Genomic DNA, 19202 nt, shown 5'->3' on the forward strand with positions numbered 1-19202 from the left:
TATTTTTGTATCCCAGCTGGATCCTAAGCCCACTGGTGTCAAAAGCTCATTAATGCTCTCCTGTTCTTAGAGTTCAAGGAATTAACTAAGAATTTTGGTAACTATTGAACAGCATATGTCTTCTAGTTTTGGGTTGGACGTCCATATTTACATGGGGTGTACTTGTTGCAGATATCTGATGCATATGGAGGAGAATACAGTGGTCCAATCCTACATTGGCATGGTGAAGATAAAATTCAGAATGGTTTTGAGGGATTTCTAAATCTGCACTGTGTCCTGTTATTGATTTCTTCTGAGTTTTTGAAAAATTGTCCCAATTGTGGCACACAAGGTACGATTCTCAGCCCAATCTGCTGTGAATTTTGTTTTTCTGCAGTTCTCTAATTCAGCAATGTACAATTTTTTACACCGCATGTGAACGTTGACTTCATCAGTCTTTGAAAAGCCACTTAAGTCTTGTTTTTACTGTACTGGAACTAATTATGTAGAAAAAAGGGGCAACCATCACACTAAAGGTATTAAAAGCAAACATCATCTGATAAAAGAAATAAAGTTTTTGTTGTAGTTGAAAACTTGATTTCCCAAGTAATATAGTGATATTGTGGTATTGAAGAACAATATGCATGGGGCAAAAAAAAATCCCAAAATTAATGACAACAAAAGTAAGTAGCCTTGTGATCCTTTTATATTGCTCAGCGGGCACAGAGTCGGAGTTCTTCACAGAACGGGAGATTAGGTAGGCAAATACACAAAGATGAGCGAGGGACACATGGCTAAAAAGAAATGATATGATCAACTGTAGAAGCGACCATTCTGGTGTGATTCTGTAATTAGGAAAACAGAGAATTGCATTGTCTCTGGAAAGCACTTGCTCCAGGACAGAAATGATGAGTGATGTCAGCCACAATGTAATACTGACTGACCCTAACACCCAGCATTTACAAAACTTCTTGTAGTGCAATGGGTGAGATACTGCAACATATCGCACAAAAAATATCCACATACTAAACATTGTTGCCGTCCTCTGAGCAATGATCGGAATGATGCCAAGAGTCTTACAACCCATGGGGTCCAAAGTCAAGCCTTGTAAAAGGTAGGCTACACCAAATGGTAAACTCAAACATTCCAGAAGTGCAGCACAGAGAATATTGACGGCATAAACTGGTAGACCTAAAGAACTTCTGACTTCTGGCCAGATGGCCCACATGACCAATATGTTGACGGTTAGGCCCAGCAATGTGTTCCCCATGTAAACACAGCAAAGAAAAAGGATGTATTCTTCAGAGATATCATTCCATGGAAATGTATCTTCAGTTGTCATGGAGTCTTGTGTGAGAATAAAGGGAGGATGGGTGATATTCATAGACATCTTTTAAGGATGTGCCTGGAAGAGGAAAAGAATCCATTTTAGTTATCATCATTAGATATCATTTTACAGTTCACTATTGCTGTGTGTTTTACACCAGGGATTAAGGCCTCATTCAGGCATCAGTGACTTTTCTTATAAATAGTGTTTGGATCTGATTTTCTTTAGAGTTTGGTCAGTGTGTGAGAATTTATCATCAGGGTTTCATCAGATTTTATGTACGGAAAGTTATCATCAAGCAAATATGAAAATCAGAGAGCACACGGATGTGCACGGAACATCTGAGTGTTGTCTGATTATTTCCCTGATCCATAGACTTGCATGGGTGAGTTTACTCAATGACTCGGATCAAATTTGGTCATGTCTCTGTGTTATGGTGCACTGCAGACCAATCAATCGCAAAAATATACCAATTCCATAGACTACAAGTTCAAAAATACAGATAGAACACGCACATGAAAAGCCGATCAATAAAGTTTTGTCAAATCCTAGGAAGTATCAAAAACAAAGCAGCTTTATTTAAAGCCTAACATGTCAAGAAGAGACAAATACTGCAGAGTCAAAAACAGGCTAAAAACGCATGTTAAAAATTCATTTACAAAACTCAATGAAAAAAACTAAAACAAACTAATGTGAGTAAAAGGTGCAGAAATAGTGCAGAACAGCAAAAAAAGCACCAAAAGCTCATCTTGGGAACTTAAAGGGAACCTGTCACCTGAAAAAAACGCTATTAGGCCGGGGTCACACTAGACCGTAATACGGACGAGTGCAATGCGATAAAAAAAATCGCATAGCGCTCGTCCCAATGTTAATCTATAGGGCAGCTCCCATCATCCGATATTTTCTCGGCCGTATTCAGGATCCGAGTGAAATCGCAGCATGCTGCGATTGTCAGCGTATCTCGGCCGAGAATCGCCAATGAAAGTCTATGGGGGTGAGAAAAAATAGCACAGCACACGGACCATCAGTGTGACTTGCGAGAAATTCTCAGGCATTGGGCAGGTGACAGGAAAGGCTCAGCCATTATTTGCTCATTTTGCAAGTATGTGAGAAAATCTCGCCATACGGATGTCACACGGATGTCAAACGGATCATTTGATGCGAGAAAATCACATCCTCGCACTGCACATGGATCATTGTTTTGGTAACATTTGTGCGATTCTCGTCTGTCAAAAACGGACCGATTTTTATACGTTGTGTGTGTCCCCGGCCTTAAAGGGACTCTGTCACCCGCTCCAGCCGTTATAAACTAAAAGAGCCACGTTGTGCAGCAGTAATGCTGCATTCTAACAAGGTGGCTCTTTTAGTTTTTGGTGCAGTTATTGCCAAAATAAAGCGTTTTATAATTTCGCCAAAATACCTTTCTTTAGACAGAGAGGCAGGTCTTAACCCCCCTGCTGGAAACTCCACACTGCCGTCACTCAAATCTTCTTTGGGGGTTAATCTGCAGATTAATAGCATTACTACCATGCCTGGGGCTTGTGCTTAGTCGAACTCTAGTGGAGAAAATGAGCTTTATTCTTCCCAGTAGCATTCCAGTTTCAGTCACATGGGTGGCGCCGGCGCTGCTTCAGTCATAGCTCTCAATATAGGGAGCAGTGGCTGTAACAGCGCCAGCAGAACTTAGTGACAGTCGCTCTGCACTGGGGTCGGCTGTCAGTCAGGGCCAGGGTGTAGTTACAGCCACCACTCTGTATACTCAGAGCAGTGTCTGTACACTCAGAGCGGTGTCTGTACACTCAGAGCGGTGTCTATATACTCAGAGCAGTGTCTGTATACTCAGAACGGTGTCTATATACTCAGAGCTGTGTTTCTACACTCAGAGCGGTGTCTGTACACTCAGAGCGGTGTTTATATACTCAGAGCGGTGTCTATATACTCAGAGCGGTGTCTATAAGCTCACAACGATGTCTGTATACTCAGAGCGATGTCTATATACTCAGAACGGTGTTTGTACACTCAGAGCGGTGTCTGCATACACAGAGCGGTGTCTACATACTCAGAGCGGTGTTTCTACACTCAGTGGTGTCTGTATACTCACAGCGATGTCTGTATACTCAGAGCGGTGTCTATATACTCAGAGCGGTGTTTGTACACTCAGAGCGGTGTCTGTATACACAGAGCGGTGACTATATACTGTGGGCGGTGTTTCTACACTCAGAGCGGTGTCTAAATACTCAGAGCTGTGTTTGTACACTCAAATCGGTGTCTGTATACTCGGAGCGGTGTCTGCACACTCAGAGTGGTGTCTATATACTCACAGTGATGTATGTATACTCAGAGCGGTGTCTATATACTCAGAGCGGTGTTTGTACACTCAGATCGGTGTCTGTATACACAGAATGGTATCTATATACTCAGGGCAGTGTTTCTACACTCACAGCGGTGTCTGTACACTCAGAGCTGTGTCTATAGACTCAGAGGGGTGTCTGTATACTCAGAGCGGTGTCTATATACTCAGATCAGTGTTTGTACACTCAGAGTGGTGTCTATATATTCAGATCAGTGTTTGTACACTCGGTGTCTATATACTCAAAGTGGTGTCTGTATATTCAGAGCGGTGTCTGTATATCCAGAACGGTGTCTGTACACTCAGAGCAGAGTCTGTATACTCAGAGTGGTGTCTGTGTACTCAGAGTGGTGTCTGTGTACACTCAGAGCGGTGTCTATATACTCAGAGCCGTGTCTATATACTCAGAGCCGTGTCTATATACTCAGAGCCGTGTCTATATACTCAGAGCAGTGTCTGTATATTCTTAGCAGAGTCTGTATACTCAGAGTGGTGTCTGTATACTCAGGGCGGTGTCTGTATACTCAGGGTGGTGTCTGTATACTCAGGGCGGTGTCTGTATACTCAGGGCGGTGTCTGTATACTCAGGGCGGTGTCTGTATACTCAGGGCGGTGTCTGTATACTCAGGGCGGTGTCTGTATACTCAGGGCGGTGTCTGTATACTCAGGGCGGTGTCTGTATACTCAGTGCGGTGTCTGTATACTCAGGGCGGTGTCTGTATACTCAGAGCAGTGTTTGTACACTCAAATCGGTGTCTGTATACTCAGAGCGGTGTCTGCACACTCAGAGCAGTGTCTATATACTCACAGCGATGTCTGTATACTCAGAGCGGTGTCTATAGAATCAGGGCGGTGTCTGTATACTCAGGGCGGTGTGTATATACTCAAAGCGGTGTCTGTATACTCAGATACTCAGAGCGGTGTCTGTATACTCACAGCGATGTCTGTATACTCAGAGCGGTGTCTATATACTCAGAACGGTGTTTGTACACTCAGAGCGGTGTCTGTATACACAGAGCGGTGTCTACATACTCAGAGCAGTGTTTCTACACTCATAGTGGTGTCTGTATACTCACAGCGATGTCTGTATACTCAGAGCGGTGTCTATATACTCAGAGTGGTGTTTGTACACTCAGAGCGGTGTCTGTATACACAGAGCGGTGACTATATACTCTGGGCGGTGTTTCTACACTCAGAGCAGTGTCTAAATACTCAGAGCTGTGTTTGTACACTCAAATCGGTGTCTGTATACTCGGAGCGGTGTCTGCACACTCAGAGTGGTGTCTATATACTCACAGTGATGTCTATATACTCAGAGCGGTGTTTGTACACTCAGAGCGGTGTCTATATACACAGAGTGGTATCTATATACTCAGGGCAGTGTTTCTACACTCACAGCGGTGTCTGTACACTCAGAGCGGTGTCTTTATACTCAGAGAGGTGTCTATACACTCAGAGCTGTGTCTATAGACTCAGCGTGGTGTTTGTATACTCAGAGTGGTGTCTGTATACTCAGAGCAGCGTTTGTACACTCAGAGCGGTGTCTCTATACACAGAGCGGTGTCTGTGTACTCAGAGTGGTGTCTGTACACTCAGAGCGGTGTCTTTATACTCAGAGAGGTGTCTATACACACAGAGCTGTGTCTATAGACTCAGAGTGGTGTCTGTATACTCAGAGCAGCGTTTGTACACTCAGAGCGGTGTCTCTATACACAGAGCGGTGTCTGTGTACTCAGAGTGGTGTCTGTGTACACTCAGAGCGGTGTCTATATACTCAGAGCCGTGTTTGTACACTCAGAGCGGTGTCTGCATTCTCAGAGCGGTGTCTATATACTCAGAGCCGTGTCTATATACTCAGAGCAGTGTCTGTATATTCTTAGCAGAGTCTGTATACTCAGAGTGGTGTCTGTATACTCAGGGCGGTGTCTGTATACTCAGGGCGGTGTCTGTATACTCAGAGCGGTGTCTGTATACTCAGGGCGGCGTCTGTATACTCAGGGCGGTGTCTGTATACTCAGAGCAGTGTTTGTACACTCAAATCGGTGTCTGTATACTCAGAGCGGTGTCTGCACACTCAGAGCGGTGTCTATATACTCACAGCGATGTCTGTATACTCAGGGCGGTGTCTGTATACTCAGGGCGGTGTCTGTATACTCAGGGCGGTGTGTATATACTCAGAGCGGTGTCTGTATACTCAGAGTGGTGTCTGTATACTCACAGCGATGTCTGTATACTCAGAGCGGTGTCTATATACTCAGAACGGTGTTTGTACACTCAGAGCGGTGTCTGTATACACAGAGCGGTGTCTACATACTCAGAGCAGTGTTTCTACACTCATAGTGGTGTCTGTATACTCACAGCGATGTCTGTAAACTCAGAGCGGTGTCTAAATACTCAGAGCTGTGTTTGTACACTCAAATCGGTGTCTGTATACTCGGAGCGGTGTCTGCACACTCAGAGTGGTGTCTATATACTCACAGTGATGTATGTATACTCAGAGCGGTGTCTATATACTCAGAGCGGTGTTTGTACACTCAGATCGGTGTCTGTATACACAGAATGGCATCTATATACTCAGGGCAGTGTTTCTACACTCACCGCGGTGTCTGTACACTCAGAGCTGTGTCTATAGACTCAGAGGGGTGTCTGTATACTCAGAGTGGTGTCTATATATTCAGATCAGTGTTTGTACACTCGGTGTCTATATACTCAAAGTGGTGTCTGTATATTCAGAGCGGTGTCTGTATATCCAGAACGGTGTCTGTACACTCAGAGCAGAGTCTGTATACTCAGAGTGGTGTCTGTGTACTCAGAGTGGTGTCTGTGTACACTCAGAGCGGTGTCTGTGTACACTCAGAGCGGTGTCTATATACTCAGAGCAGTGTCTATATACTCAGAGCAGTGTCTGTATACTCAGGGCAGTGTCTGTATACTCAGGGCGGTGTCTGTATACTCAGGGCGGTGTCTGTATACTCAGGGCGGTGTCTGTATACTCAGGGCGGTGTCTGTATACTCAGGGCGGTGTCTGTATACTCAGGGCGGTGTCGGTATACTCAGGGCAGTGTCTGTATACTCAGGGCAGTGTTTGTACACTCAAATCGGTGTCTGTATACTCAGAGCGGTGTCTGCACACTCAGAGCGGTGTCTATATACTCACAGCGATGTCTGTATACTCAGAGCGGTGTCTGTATACTCAGGGCGGTGTCTGTATACTCAGGGCGGTGTCTGTATACTCAGGGCGGTGTGTATATACTCAGAGCGGTGTCTGTATACTCAGATACTCAGAGCGGTGTCTGTATACTCACAGCGATGTCTGTATACTCAGAGCGGTGTCTATATACTCAGAACGGTGTTTGTACACTCAGAGCGGTGTCTGTATACACAGAGCGGTGTCTACATACTCAGAGCAGTGTTTCTACACTCATAGTGGTGTCTGTATACTCACAGCGATGTCTGTATACTCAGAGCGGTGTCTATATACTCAGAGTGGTGTTTGTACACTCAGAGCGGTGTCTGTATACACAGAGCGGTGACTATATACTCTGGGCGGTGTTTCTACACTCAGAGCAGTGTCTAAATACTCAGAGCTGTGTTTGTACACTCAAATCGGTGTCTGTATACTCGGAGCGGTGTCTGCACACTCAGAGCGGTGTCTATATACACAGAGTGGTATCTATATACTCAGGGCAGTGTTTCTACACTCACAGCGGTGTCTGTACACTCAGAGCGGTGTCTTTATACTCAGAGAGGTGTCTATACACTCAGAGCTGTGTCTATAGACTCAGAGTGGTGTTTGTATACTCAGAGTGGTGTCTGTATACTCAGAGCAGCGTTTGTACACTCAGAGCGGTGTCTCTATAGACAGAGCGGTGTCTGTGTACACTCAGAGCGGTGTCTATATACTCAGAGCGGTGTCTATATACTCAGAGCCGTGTTTGTACACTCAGAGCGGTGTCTGCATTCTCAGAGCGGTGTCTATATACTCAGAGCCGTGTCTATATACTCAGAGCAGTGTCTGTATATTCTTAGCAGAGTCTGTATACTCAGAGTGGTGTCTATATACTCAGAGCGGTGTCTGTATACTCAGGGCGGTGTCTGTATACTCAGGGCGGTGTCTGTATACTCAGATCGGTGTCTATATACTCAGAGCCGTGTCTATATACTCAGAGCAGTGTCTGTATATTCTTAGCAGAGTCTGTATACTCAGAGTGGTGTCTGTATACTCAGGGCGGTGTCTGTATACTCAGGGCGGTGTCTGTATACTCAGGGCGGTGTCTGTATACTCAGGGCGGTGTCTGTATACTCAGGGCGGTGTCTGTATACTCAGAGCGGTGTCTGTATACTCAGAGCGGCGTCTGTATACTCAGGGCGGTGTCTGTATACTCAGAGCGGTGTCTGCACACTCAGAGCGGTGTCTATATACTCACAGCGATGTCTGTATACTCAGGGCGGTGTCTGTATACTCAGGGCGGTGTCTGTATACTCAGGGCGGTGCCTGTATATTCAGGGTGGTGTCTATATACTCAGAGCGGTGTCTGTATACTCAGGGCGGTGTCTGTATACTCAGGGCGGTGTCTGTATACTCAGGGCGGTGTTTGTACACTCAAATCGGTGTCTGTATATGGATCGCCCCCAGACACAGGGCCACGAGTTCTCGGTACCGGGCCTCTCTGGTTCAGTTCTGAGGCTGTCACGGTGGCTAGACTCGGTCCGCGACCCTGCTAAGGGGCGTCCAATAAAGGTGGTACAGTCTATCAGGGATTCGTGACGCCACCTGTGGTGTTCGGTCAGGGCGACCGACGCTGCTGTGGGGTCCGCTGGGGTGATGGAATGGCAGCTGGATGGTATACCTTCCCACAGGTGAAGTATGTCCCCAGGGCTTCCCAGTAAGGTAGATAGTGATGGTGTGAGGTGCAGTCAATAACGAGGACACAGGGTTGCAGTCTCTTTACCTCTTTACTGAAGACTTCAGGATCCTCAATCCAGAGCACGCTTAACAGGGCTATCTGAGACCGGCCGGTCTGAAGGCACATCCAGAGTTTCCTTTGCAGGTGGAAATCAGTGCCTACCCACTAGCGACTGTGTGTTGTAGTCCTTCCCTGCTGAGCACCACGGGATAGTCCTCACAACTGTTGTGTCTGTGTTCGTTGTTCTTTCTCTCTCTCTTCGTCCCCCAGATGATATGGTAAGGACGCACCCGTATGACGGGTAGGCCTGGAGTTATTCTGGGACCCTAGAGACGCCCCTCTCCCACAGTTGCCTCCCTTGTCTGCTTAGGTGATTTAGGTGAGACAGCCAACCTATAATTAACTGTCCTGCCGTGTTGAAGTAATGCGTAAAGTCTCTTACTTTCTCGGTGCTCCGGCCACCGCTATGCGCCTCAGAAGGATGTTGCCTCGGTCTCACGGCACGACTCCTACTGGCTCTCTCTCCTTTACACTGTGATCCCGCTTCTCACTTCTCCACAATCAACTTTGCTTCATGTCCTTTCTTAGAATACCGCCGCAAGGTAGTGCAGGCGCGGCTCCGTAATGATCTGTTCTCTTTCTAGACCGCTGTCAGGATCCCACCCCTGACGGGTGCTCTCTCGAACTCTCCCGGGCTCTGTCTAACTTCCTGTCCAACCCCCAGTTTTACCAGAGTGTGAGGAGTGGCCTACTAGATAGAACCACTCCCCCTGGTGGCCGGAGTGTGAAATGTCATGTGTGTTTGTGATACTTGGTCAGAACTCCTTTAATGCCATCAGACGTACCATCACTCCCCTTAGCGGCAGAGCGTCATACTGCAACGACCAGGTCTCTGGGGCGCTGCACTCCCCCCTGGTTAAATCCAGTACTCCTGGACTGGGAAGAAGAAGAACAACAATACATGTTAACATAAAACATATAAAATTTGTGAAACATTATGAACAAATAAACATAACAGTACTTCCCTTTATGGGAGGTGAAGACGCTTGAACGTTGCAAAAGTTTGGTCACACACAGTTCATGACTCTCAGTTCAGTTGGGTGCCACTTTAAAGCAGCAGGGACCCCGGGTAAACAAAGGGGCCCCTGTGAAGTTTTTGGAGCAATTCACTGTCCATTACTCCATTGTCCATTTTTAAATTTGTAACAAAGATATTTACACAAACAATAGCACTTATCATTAGTATCTCCAAGCTTTGTAGCGAAGGGGAGTCTGATTCTGGGTTCTACGTGTGGACTTCCGCAGTGCAGGGGCTGTTATGGGCCTAACGGGGCCCGCTAGGTTTGCTATCGCTGGTGTAGTGCACTGTCTTCTAGCTACACTCCTAGTGAGTCTGGGCAGTACTGGCACGTTGGAGTTCTCCAAACTGCTACTACTACCGATGGGCATGGCAGATTCACCATTAGCGGAGGGAAGACTTGCCGGTTCAGCAGTTGGCATGGCATCTTCTGGTGAGGTCTGTTGTGATGGCGGATCTGGATGACCTGGCTCCACATCTAGTTCTGGCGGGGTTAGTTGGCGAAACGTCAGGACAGGTACCACGATGTACTGATTTATTTGCGTCCAAGACTGGGGAAAGTCACCAAGAACAGTGTGTATCATCTTTTCTCCTTCCGCGGTGTCCCAGGGTCGGCTTCTCCATCTCTCAGTTTATCAGGGCATATCTTAAGGTGGTCCCTGGATATTGCCGTTGAGGTTTCCCCTCCATCTTTGCTGATGAGACAGACCTTTGTATTGTCTAAATCAGATGGCAGAATGGTATATGGTTCTGCTTCCCATTGGTCATCCAGCTTGTGTAGCCTCCTCTTCCGTTTGAGTACTTGCTCTCCAGGGGACAAGGGAGCCACAGGGGCATGCTGGTTGTAGTCCCTTTCTTGTTTCTCTCTGGCTTGGGCAAGGCTTCGTTCCACACATTCCTGTACTTTGCGGTACTTTTGCTGCCTCTCCGTATCCCAATCCGCATTGGGCGAGATATCTTCGGGGGTCAGGACCCCTATGTCCAGGTCCACAGGTAACTTACTAGGCCTCCCTCGCATCAGGTATGCTGGGGTGCAATTGGTGGAATTCACTGGGATGTGGTTGTACATATCCACCAGGTCTGGCAACTTCGTGGGCCACAAGTTCCGTTCCTCCACAGGTAAGGTCTTCAGCAAGTCAATCACTACCTGGTTCATCTTCTCACACATCCCGTTGGTTTGTGGATGGTACGGCGTGGTTTGGATCTTCTTACACCTGTACAGATCACAGAGCTCCTGGAACACCTCCGCCTCAAATGCTGGCCCCTGATCGGTTAGTACCTTCTCCGGGTACCCATGGGGTCTACAGAAGTACTGCTGGAAGGTTTTGGCAGCTGTCCTAGCCGTTAGATCCTTGACCGGCACGACTACCAGGAATCTGGAGTAGTGGTCCACAATGGTGAGAGCGTAGGTATAGCCTGACCGGCTGGGCGTTAACTTCACGTGGTCTAACGCAACCAACTCGAGCGGTCGTTTGGTGACGATGGGTTGCAAGGGCGCCCGTTGGCTGTCACGATCCTTCCTGCGTAGGCTACAGGGGCCACACTCTCGACACCACTTCTCAATGGCTTTCTTCATGCCAATCCAGTAGAACCTCTCACAGAGTAGCCTCTCCAGCTTCTTCCATCCGAAGTGTCCCGTCCCATCGTGGTATGCCCCCAGGACCATGGGCACATCTTGTCTTGGGACCACGATCTGCCACACCAATTCATGAGTGCGTGGGTCGATGTTCCTCCGGCACAGCCTTCCATCGTGAATAAACAGCTTGCTCCTCTCCTTCCACAGCTGTAATGTCTCCGGTGGATCATCCGGGCCGGGATGCAATCCTGCCTGCGTCAGGAGCTCTTTCACCCGACGGACCGCAGGGTCACCATCCTGGTTCTCTGCCCACCCATGATGGGGCAGGGGGTTCAACGGGGCGCCCTGTTTACTCTTGCACCTGTTCTCCACCTGATGAGAACACAGAGTCGCCTTGGGGCGATGGAAAGCGGGCAGTTCCACCTCTTCAAATGCTTCTGGGTCTTCCTCCGTTTCGGCCAAGTGAGGCATGCGTGACAATGCATCGGCATTCGCATTCTTGTGCCCTGCCCGGTATTTGATGGTGAAGTCGTAGTTGGACAACCGGGCCATCCACCGCTGCTCCAGTGCACCGAGTTTTGCTGTGTCCAATTGCGTTAATGGGTTATTATCCGTGAAGACAGTGAATTTCGCGGAGGCCAGGTAGTGCTTGAACCTCTCTGTCACGGCCCAAACGACGGCGAGGAACTCCAGCTTAAAGGAACTGTAGTTGTCAGGGTTCCTTTCAGTGGGGCGAAGTTTCCTGCTGGCATAAGCGATTACTCTCTCCTTACCCTTCTGGACTTGGGATAGCACGGCTCCCAGTCCCACATTGCTGGCATCCGTATACAATACAAATGGCTGGTCATACTCAGGGTAAGCCAGCACCTCTTCTCCCGTCAGCCAGCACCTCTTCTCTTTGTATATTCTGCTGTGGATTTTTTGAAGGGCTTTAATACTGACCGCACAGAACTCTGTCCTATCCTGTCCTATCTAGCTAGAGTGGCCTCCTGTGCTAAATCCTGTTTTTTCTGCCTGTGTATGTTTTTTCCTCTCCGACTCACAGCCAATATTTGTGGGGGGCTGTCTATCCTTTTGGGATTTTCTCTGAGGCAAGATAGTATTCCGATTTCCATCTTTAGGGGAATTTAGTCCTCCGGCTGTGACGAGGTGTCTAGGTGTGTTAGGTACACTCCACGGCTACTTCTAGTTGCGGTGTTAAGTTCAGGTTTGCGGTCAGTATAGTGGCCACTTTCTCCAGTGAAAGTTCTCATGCAGCTCCAAGGTCACCGGATCATAACAGGTGACCTCCTTATACCCCACTTGTGGCAGTGGCTGACCATTACTTGCTATGATGGTGAAATCGTCATCGGGGCCACGGGTAATGTCGGTGTCCTCCCAATAGCATTTATAGAGGATGTAGGGCATAGTCGTCACCTGGGAACCGGTGTCCAACAGAGCGTTCATGGGGATACCGTCGATCACGATGGAGAGAACTGGTTGCCCTCCGACGTATTTGGCTCTCCAATGTTGCGGGCCTGATCGTCCTATTCCTGGGGGTTGGCCCTTTGCCCCAGGGGTTGCTTGTTTAAAGGACAGTACCTTGCAAGATGGCCCACTTGGTGGCAGCGGCGGAAAATCGGTCGTCCATCCCTATGGAAGCGATCGTCGTCTCGGCCTGTGGTCGACGGGATCCTCCTCTGTCGCTGCCAGGGGACATCCTCCGGTCTGGAAGCCAGCTGGATCTTCTCCTTGGGGGCCTCCTGTAGGGACTGGACGGTCCGGGCTAGGGCAGCAACGCTCTTGGTCAGCTCTTGCATCTGGAAGCGTAGTCCTGCAGGGGAGTCGTCATCCAGAGTCTGGGCATCGGCCTCAGCAGAGATGGGTGTTTCTGGCGACACCTCCTGGTGGTACGTGAGGGCTTGACGCCTGGGGAGTACAGCACGGCTGGGCTGTTGCTCTGGGAGCGCTTGGATGGCTTTATCTTTGAATTGCGCAAAGGTCAGGTCTGGGTTCTGCATGGCTAAGAAATATAGCTGAGCCCTTTGGTTACTGCACAGGAGCCCCTCGATGAATCGCTCTTTCAGGAGTTTATCTTCATCTTGCATGCTGCTGGGGTCACTCTGCTTGATGGCCCGCAGTGCCTCTTGAAGATTGAGGGCATAGTCTCGTAAGCTATCCTGCGGCCTCTGCTTGCACCCATAGAATGTCAATTTAATTTCCGTAGCGGTGCGGGTGTCAAAGGTGGTTTTTAGCTTTGCAAGGACCTGCTGTGCAGTTTTCTTATCCGCGGCGGGCCAGGACTTCGCTTCTCTCAAAGTTGCGCCAAAGAGCTGTCCAGTTATCATATCAACCTTCTGAGGCTCTGTCAGGGGATAAAACTCGAGCAGGCTGCAAATCCCCTCTTTAAAGTCAGTGAACGTGTGGGCTTCTCCGGAGTATCGCGGGAGCCAGGTGGCTCCTGGTAGGTACGGCATGGAGAAGGGCATTATGGCTGTTGTGGCTGCAGCAGTGTCCAGCTGGCCGATGGGAGCGGTAGGCCCCGCAGCTTCTGGCGGTGGTATCAGGCCCGCGGCTGCGTCTACTACGGGGTCTGGAAGTGCCCCCGCAGCTGTGGCCGCCGCTTCTCCTGGATCTGACATGGCCGTTCCACCTTCCTGCTAACCCCCCCAGGGTCGGAGTTCCACTTCCGTAATCGGCACTTCACCGCGCCTTTTCGTTCTGCGCTCTTTTTGGCCGGCTCCGCCCACGAAACAATGGTTCCTCCCCTCGCGCCCCACTTGGCGCGGCAATGGCGGAATTTGGCAGCAATTAGCAATACACAGTCTTTGCAAGGGATCACAGTTCAAGTACAATTCAACACAGTTCCAAGGCACACATGACCTGATTCTTTCAGGCTTAAGTAAATCCTGTTCGAGACACCAGGCTGAAGCGCCCCCAGACACAGGGCCACAAGTTCTCGATACCGGGCCCTCAGTCTCTGTATTGGGGTCGTCACGGTGGCTAGACCCGGTCCGTGACCCTGCTAAGGGGCACCCAATGAAAGGTGATGGTGTGATGCGTGGTGCGAGGCGCGATGAATAACAAGGACACAGGGTTGCAGTCTCTTTACCTCTGTACTGAAGGCTTTGGGATCCACAATCCAGAGCACTGCTAACAGGGCTGGCTGAGACCGGCCGGTCCGAAGGCACATCCAGAGTTTCCTTTGCAGGTGGAAATCAGTGCCTACCCACTAGCGCCTGTGTGTTGTAGTCCTTCCCTGCTAAGCACCACGGGATAGTCCTCACAACTGTTGTGTCTGTGTTCGTTGTTCTTTCTCTCTCTCTTCGTCCCCCAGATGATATGGTAAGGACGCACCCGTATGACGGGAAGGCCTGGAGTTATTCTGGGACCCTAGAGACGACCCTCTCCCACAGTTGCCTCCCTTGTCTGCTTAGGTGATTTAGGTGAGACAGCCAACCTATAATTAACTGTCCTGCCGTGTTGAAGTAATGCGTAAAGTCTCTTACTTTCTCGGTGCTCCGGCCACTGCTATGCGCCTCAGAAGGATGTTGCCTCGGTCTCACGGCACGACTCCTACTGGCTCTATCTCCTTTACACTGTGATCCCGCTTCTCACTTCTCCACAATCAACTTCGCTTCGTGTCCTTTCTTAGAATACCGCCGCAAGGTAGTGCAGGCGCAGCTCCATAACGATCTGTTCTCTTTCTAGACCGCTGTCAGGATCCCACCCCTGACGGGTCCTCTCTCGAACTCTCCCGGGCTCTTTCTGTCTAACTTCCTGTCCAACCCCCAGTTTTACCAGAGTGTGAGGAGTGGCCTACTAGATAGAACCACTCCCCCTAGTGGCCGGAGTGTGAAGTGTCATGTGTGTTTGTGATATCTGGTCAGAACTCCTTTAGTACCATCAAATGTACCATCACTCCCCTTAGCAGCAGAGCGTCATACTGCAACGACCAGGTCTCTGGGGCGCTGCATATACTCAGAGCGGTGTCTGCCCACTCAGAGCGGTGTCTATATACTCACAGCGATGTCTATATACTCAGAGCGGTGTCTGTGTTCTCAGGGCGGTGTCTGTATACTCAGGGCGATGTCTGTATACTCAGGGCGGTGTCTATATACTCAGAGCATTATCTGTATACTCAGAGCGGTGTCTGTATACTCAGGGCGGTGTCTGTATACTCAGGGCGGTGTCTGTATACTCAGAGCAGTGTTTGTACACTCAAATCGGTGTCTGTATACTCAGAGCGGTGTTTGTACACTCAGAGCGGTGTCTACATACTCAGAGCGGTGTTTCTACACTCAGAATGGTGTCTGTACACTAAGAGCGGTGTCTATATACTCAGAGCGGTGTCTATATACTCAGAGCAGTGTCTTTACACTCAGAGCGGTGTTTGTATACTCAAAGCGGTGTCTATATACTCAGAGCGGTGTTTGTATACTCAGAGCAGTGTCTATATACTCTGAGCAGTGTTTGTTTACTTAGAGCGGTGTCTGTACACTCAGAGCGGTGTCTGCACACTCAGAGCGGTGTCTATATACTCAGAACGATGTCTGCATACTCAGAGTGGTGTCTATATACTCAGAGCGGTGTTTGTACTCTCAGAGCGGTGTCTATATACTCAGAGCAGTGTCTGTATACTCAGAGCAGTGTTTGTGCACTCAGAGTGGTGTCTGTATACTCAGAGCGGTGTCTATATACTCAGAGCAGTGTCTGTATACTCAGAGCAGTGTTTGTGCACTCAGAGTGGTGTCTGTATACTCAGAGTGGTGTCTATATACTCAGATCAGTGTTTGTACACTCGTTGTCTATATACTCAAAGTGGTGTCTGTATATTCAGAGCGGTGTCTGTACACTCAGAGTGGTGTTTGTATACTCAGAATGGTGTCTGTATACTCAGAGCGGTGTTTGTACACTCAGAGCGGTGTCTATATACTCAGAGCAGTGTGTTTATACTCAGAGTGTGTTTGTATATTCAGAGCGGTGTCTGCATACTCAGAGCGATGTCTATATACTCAAAGTGATGTCTATATACTCAGAGCAGTGCTTGTACACTCAGAGTGGTGTCTGTATACTCAGAATGGTGTCTGTATACTCAGAGCGGTGTTTGTACACTCAGAGCAGGGTCTGTATGTGGAGCGCCCCCAGACACAGGGCCACGAGTTCTCAGTACCGGGCCTCTCTGGTTCGGTTCTGAGGCTGTCACGGTGGCTAGACCCGGTCCACGACCCTGCTAAGGGGCGTCCAATAAAGGTGGTGCAATCAGTCAGGGGTTCGTGACGCCACCTGTGGTGTTCGGTCAGGGTGACCGACGCTGCTGTGGGGTCCGCTGGGGTGATGGAATGACAGCTGGATGGTATACCTTCCCACAGGTGAAGTATGTCCCCAGGGCTTCCCAGTAAGGTGGATGGTGATGGTGTAGGGTGCAGTCAATAATGAGGACACAGGGTTGCAGTCTCTTTACCTCTTTACTGAAGACTTCAGGATCCTCAATCCAGAGCACGTTTAACAGGGCTATCTGAGACCGGCCGGTCCGATGGGCACTTCCAGAGTTTCCTTCGCAGATGGAAATCGTTGCCTACCACTAGCGCCTGTGTGTTGTGGTCCTACCCTGCTGAGCATTCGGAATAGTCCTCACAACTGCTGTTCTCGTTCGTTTGTTCGTTCTATACAGCTCTCTCTCTCTTTAGTTCCAGATGTTACTAGTTTCTTGTCCCCCATGTATGTCATGGCTAGGACGCACCCGTATGACGGGAAGGCTCGGAGCTCTTCCGGGACCCTAGAGACGCCCCTCTCCACGCGTTGCTCCCTATGTCTTCGTAGGAAATTTAAGGTAGACAGCCAACCTATAATTAACTGTCCTGCGGAGTTCGAAGTAAGGCCTAGAGTCAGTTACTCCCGCGGTGTTCCGGCCACCTGCTACGCGCCTCAGTAGGATGTTGCCTCGGTCTCACGGCACAACTTCTACTGGTACTCCTTTGTGCTTGATCTCGTTTACACTGTTCCACAATATCCTTCCCTTCGTGTCTCTTTCTTACGAAACCGCCGCAAGGTAGTGCAGGCGTGGTTCCGTTACGTTCTGCTCTGTTCGCTAGGCACCTGCCAGGTTCCCACGCCTGACAGGGACCCCCCTGTGTCTTCTCCCTGCAACACCCCCTGTGGGATGTTGCCTGAATCCAACCCAGTCAGCTTCTGACTAACTTCCTCCCCAACCACTAGTTTTACCAGTGTGAGGAGTGGCCCAATAAATAAAGCCTTTTTCTCCCCCTAGTGGCCGGAGTGTGAAGTGTAATGTGTTCTGGTGATACCTGGTCAGGAGAATTCTTTCAGTGCCATCAGACGTACCATCACTCCCTTTAGTGGCAGAGCGTCATACTGCAACGACCAGGTCTCTGGGGCTCTGCATATGCTCAGAGCGGTGTTTTGTACACTTAGAGCGGTGTCTGTATTTTCAGAGCGGACTCTGTACACTCAGAGCGGTGTCTATATATTCAGAGCAGAATCTGTACACTCAGAGCGGTGTCTATATACTCAGAGCGGTCTCTGTATACTCAGAGCGGTGTCTGTACACTCAGAGCGGTGTCTGTACACTCAGAGCGGTGTCTGTACACTCAGAGCGGTGTCTGTACACTCAGAGCGATGTGTGTATACTCAGAGCGGTGTCTGTATACTCAGAGCGGTGTCTGTATACTCAGAGCGGACTCTGTATACTCAGAGTGGTGACCGAACCCGCACCAGCGCCTGCCTCATGACTGAAACCGAAAGTTGTCAGGGCGAATAAAGTTCATTAATGCTATTAACCTGCAGATTAACCCCATATCTGCAGGTTAATTGTGTTTTAACCTTAGACAGCTGCCACCTGCCATTACCTGCAACAATTAGAGCTAGCTGCGATGGCTGTGGTTTAGTGCCATAGATTTTGTGGTTAGAAAAGGCATCTTTTCATCCATAATCTATGGCAATACATTTTTTTTTAAAGTAGTACAATCTAAAAAATACAAATAATTGTGCTGACTTTCAAAAACATGTTACAAGCTAATGTTTGCTACACTCTGAACACTGTACAAATGAAACCCGATGAACAATGATAAAATTGCAGATTTTTCCGTTTTTACCTTACCTAGAATTTCCTCCTAGATTTTTCAGATGTAGACAATATATTTGACAAAAATTAGCCCTGTGTTAAGGGAAAATAAAAGCTGCGGCAGTCTTAGAGGAGAGTGAGGAAGAAGCAAAGGCGCAAAAATGAACATTGGAAAAGGAGTTAATGTAGTCATATACTCCAGCATAATTACCGTAATATGATGTATAAAATATAGGAAGTGGCTAAACAAGGAGTCAAACATCCAATGCAGTTCCATAATTGTCTGTACATTACATCTGCGCTCTAGACATAGCAAAAGAGTTTCTTACAAAATTACAATAAAAAAAATAACATAACTGTAGGTATGTGCTTGTTTGGCACCAGAAAAGGCTAATAATTACTCCAGTCTACGAGGAGGGAGAAACACTAAACCGGCCATTGTATAGGATGATACTTAGAAAGAAGAAAATAGATGAATATTAAGGAAGTGAGGAAATCTATCAGTCTTTACTAACAGCATAATGACTTTTAGAGCCCATATGTTAATACAGTATTTAAAGCAAGATATAGATGAAGTATACAGCTTGTAGCCGGAGTACCTGCGCCGTGTAGAGAGCAGCTGGGGGTGGTTTCCGTATGAAACCTTGTGCTGGTCCGCAGCTCTGATGTTAGAGCACAAAACACCTTCCTCTTATTTAAACTACAAGCGAAGCAATGAAACATGTAGCTTCATCCAACTTCAAGCAAAGCTAGAAAAGAAGTAACACCCCCCGAATGTGCAGCTGTGAACATTTAGTCATTTAGATAATCTGCGTTCACACGTAGCAGTCATGCTGCAGATTTTAGCCACAGACATGATCATCGGCTTTGCAGTCTTGAAGGTGAAACAGCCATTTACTTCCAAGATTAAAGGGGTTGTCTG

The 19202-nt window shown here is 48.4% G+C and overlaps 1 protein-coding gene across 1 annotated transcript; it reads right to left on the bottom strand.

Moving 5' to 3' along the window:
• Nucleotides 1–314: 314 nt before the first annotated feature.
• LOC138657787 (G-protein coupled receptor 4-like) lies at nt 315–18976 on the bottom strand. Its single transcript, XM_069745446.1, has 2 exons — nt 18880–18976; nt 315–1384 (listed from the first exon to the last, which is right to left on the bottom strand). Exon 2 carries the CDS (start codon nt 1367–1369, stop codon nt 431–433), a length of 939 nt encoding a protein of 312 aa, XP_069601547.1. The 5' UTR covers nt 1370–1384; nt 18880–18976; the 3' UTR covers nt 315–430.
• Between the last annotated feature and the right edge of the window lie 226 nt (nt 18977–19202).

This window comes from Ranitomeya imitator, chromosome 1, assembly GCF_032444005.1.
Source record: "Ranitomeya imitator isolate aRanImi1 chromosome 1, aRanImi1.pri, whole genome shotgun sequence".
In the NCBI taxonomy this organism is placed as follows: domain Eukaryota; kingdom Metazoa; phylum Chordata; class Amphibia; order Anura; family Dendrobatidae; genus Ranitomeya; species Ranitomeya imitator.

What these genes read in the sequence shown, in the direction of transcription:
- LOC138657787 (XM_069745446.1), bottom strand. Translation starts at nt 1,369, where the DNA reads ATGTCTATGAATATCACCCATCCTCCCTTTATTCTCACACAAGACTCC.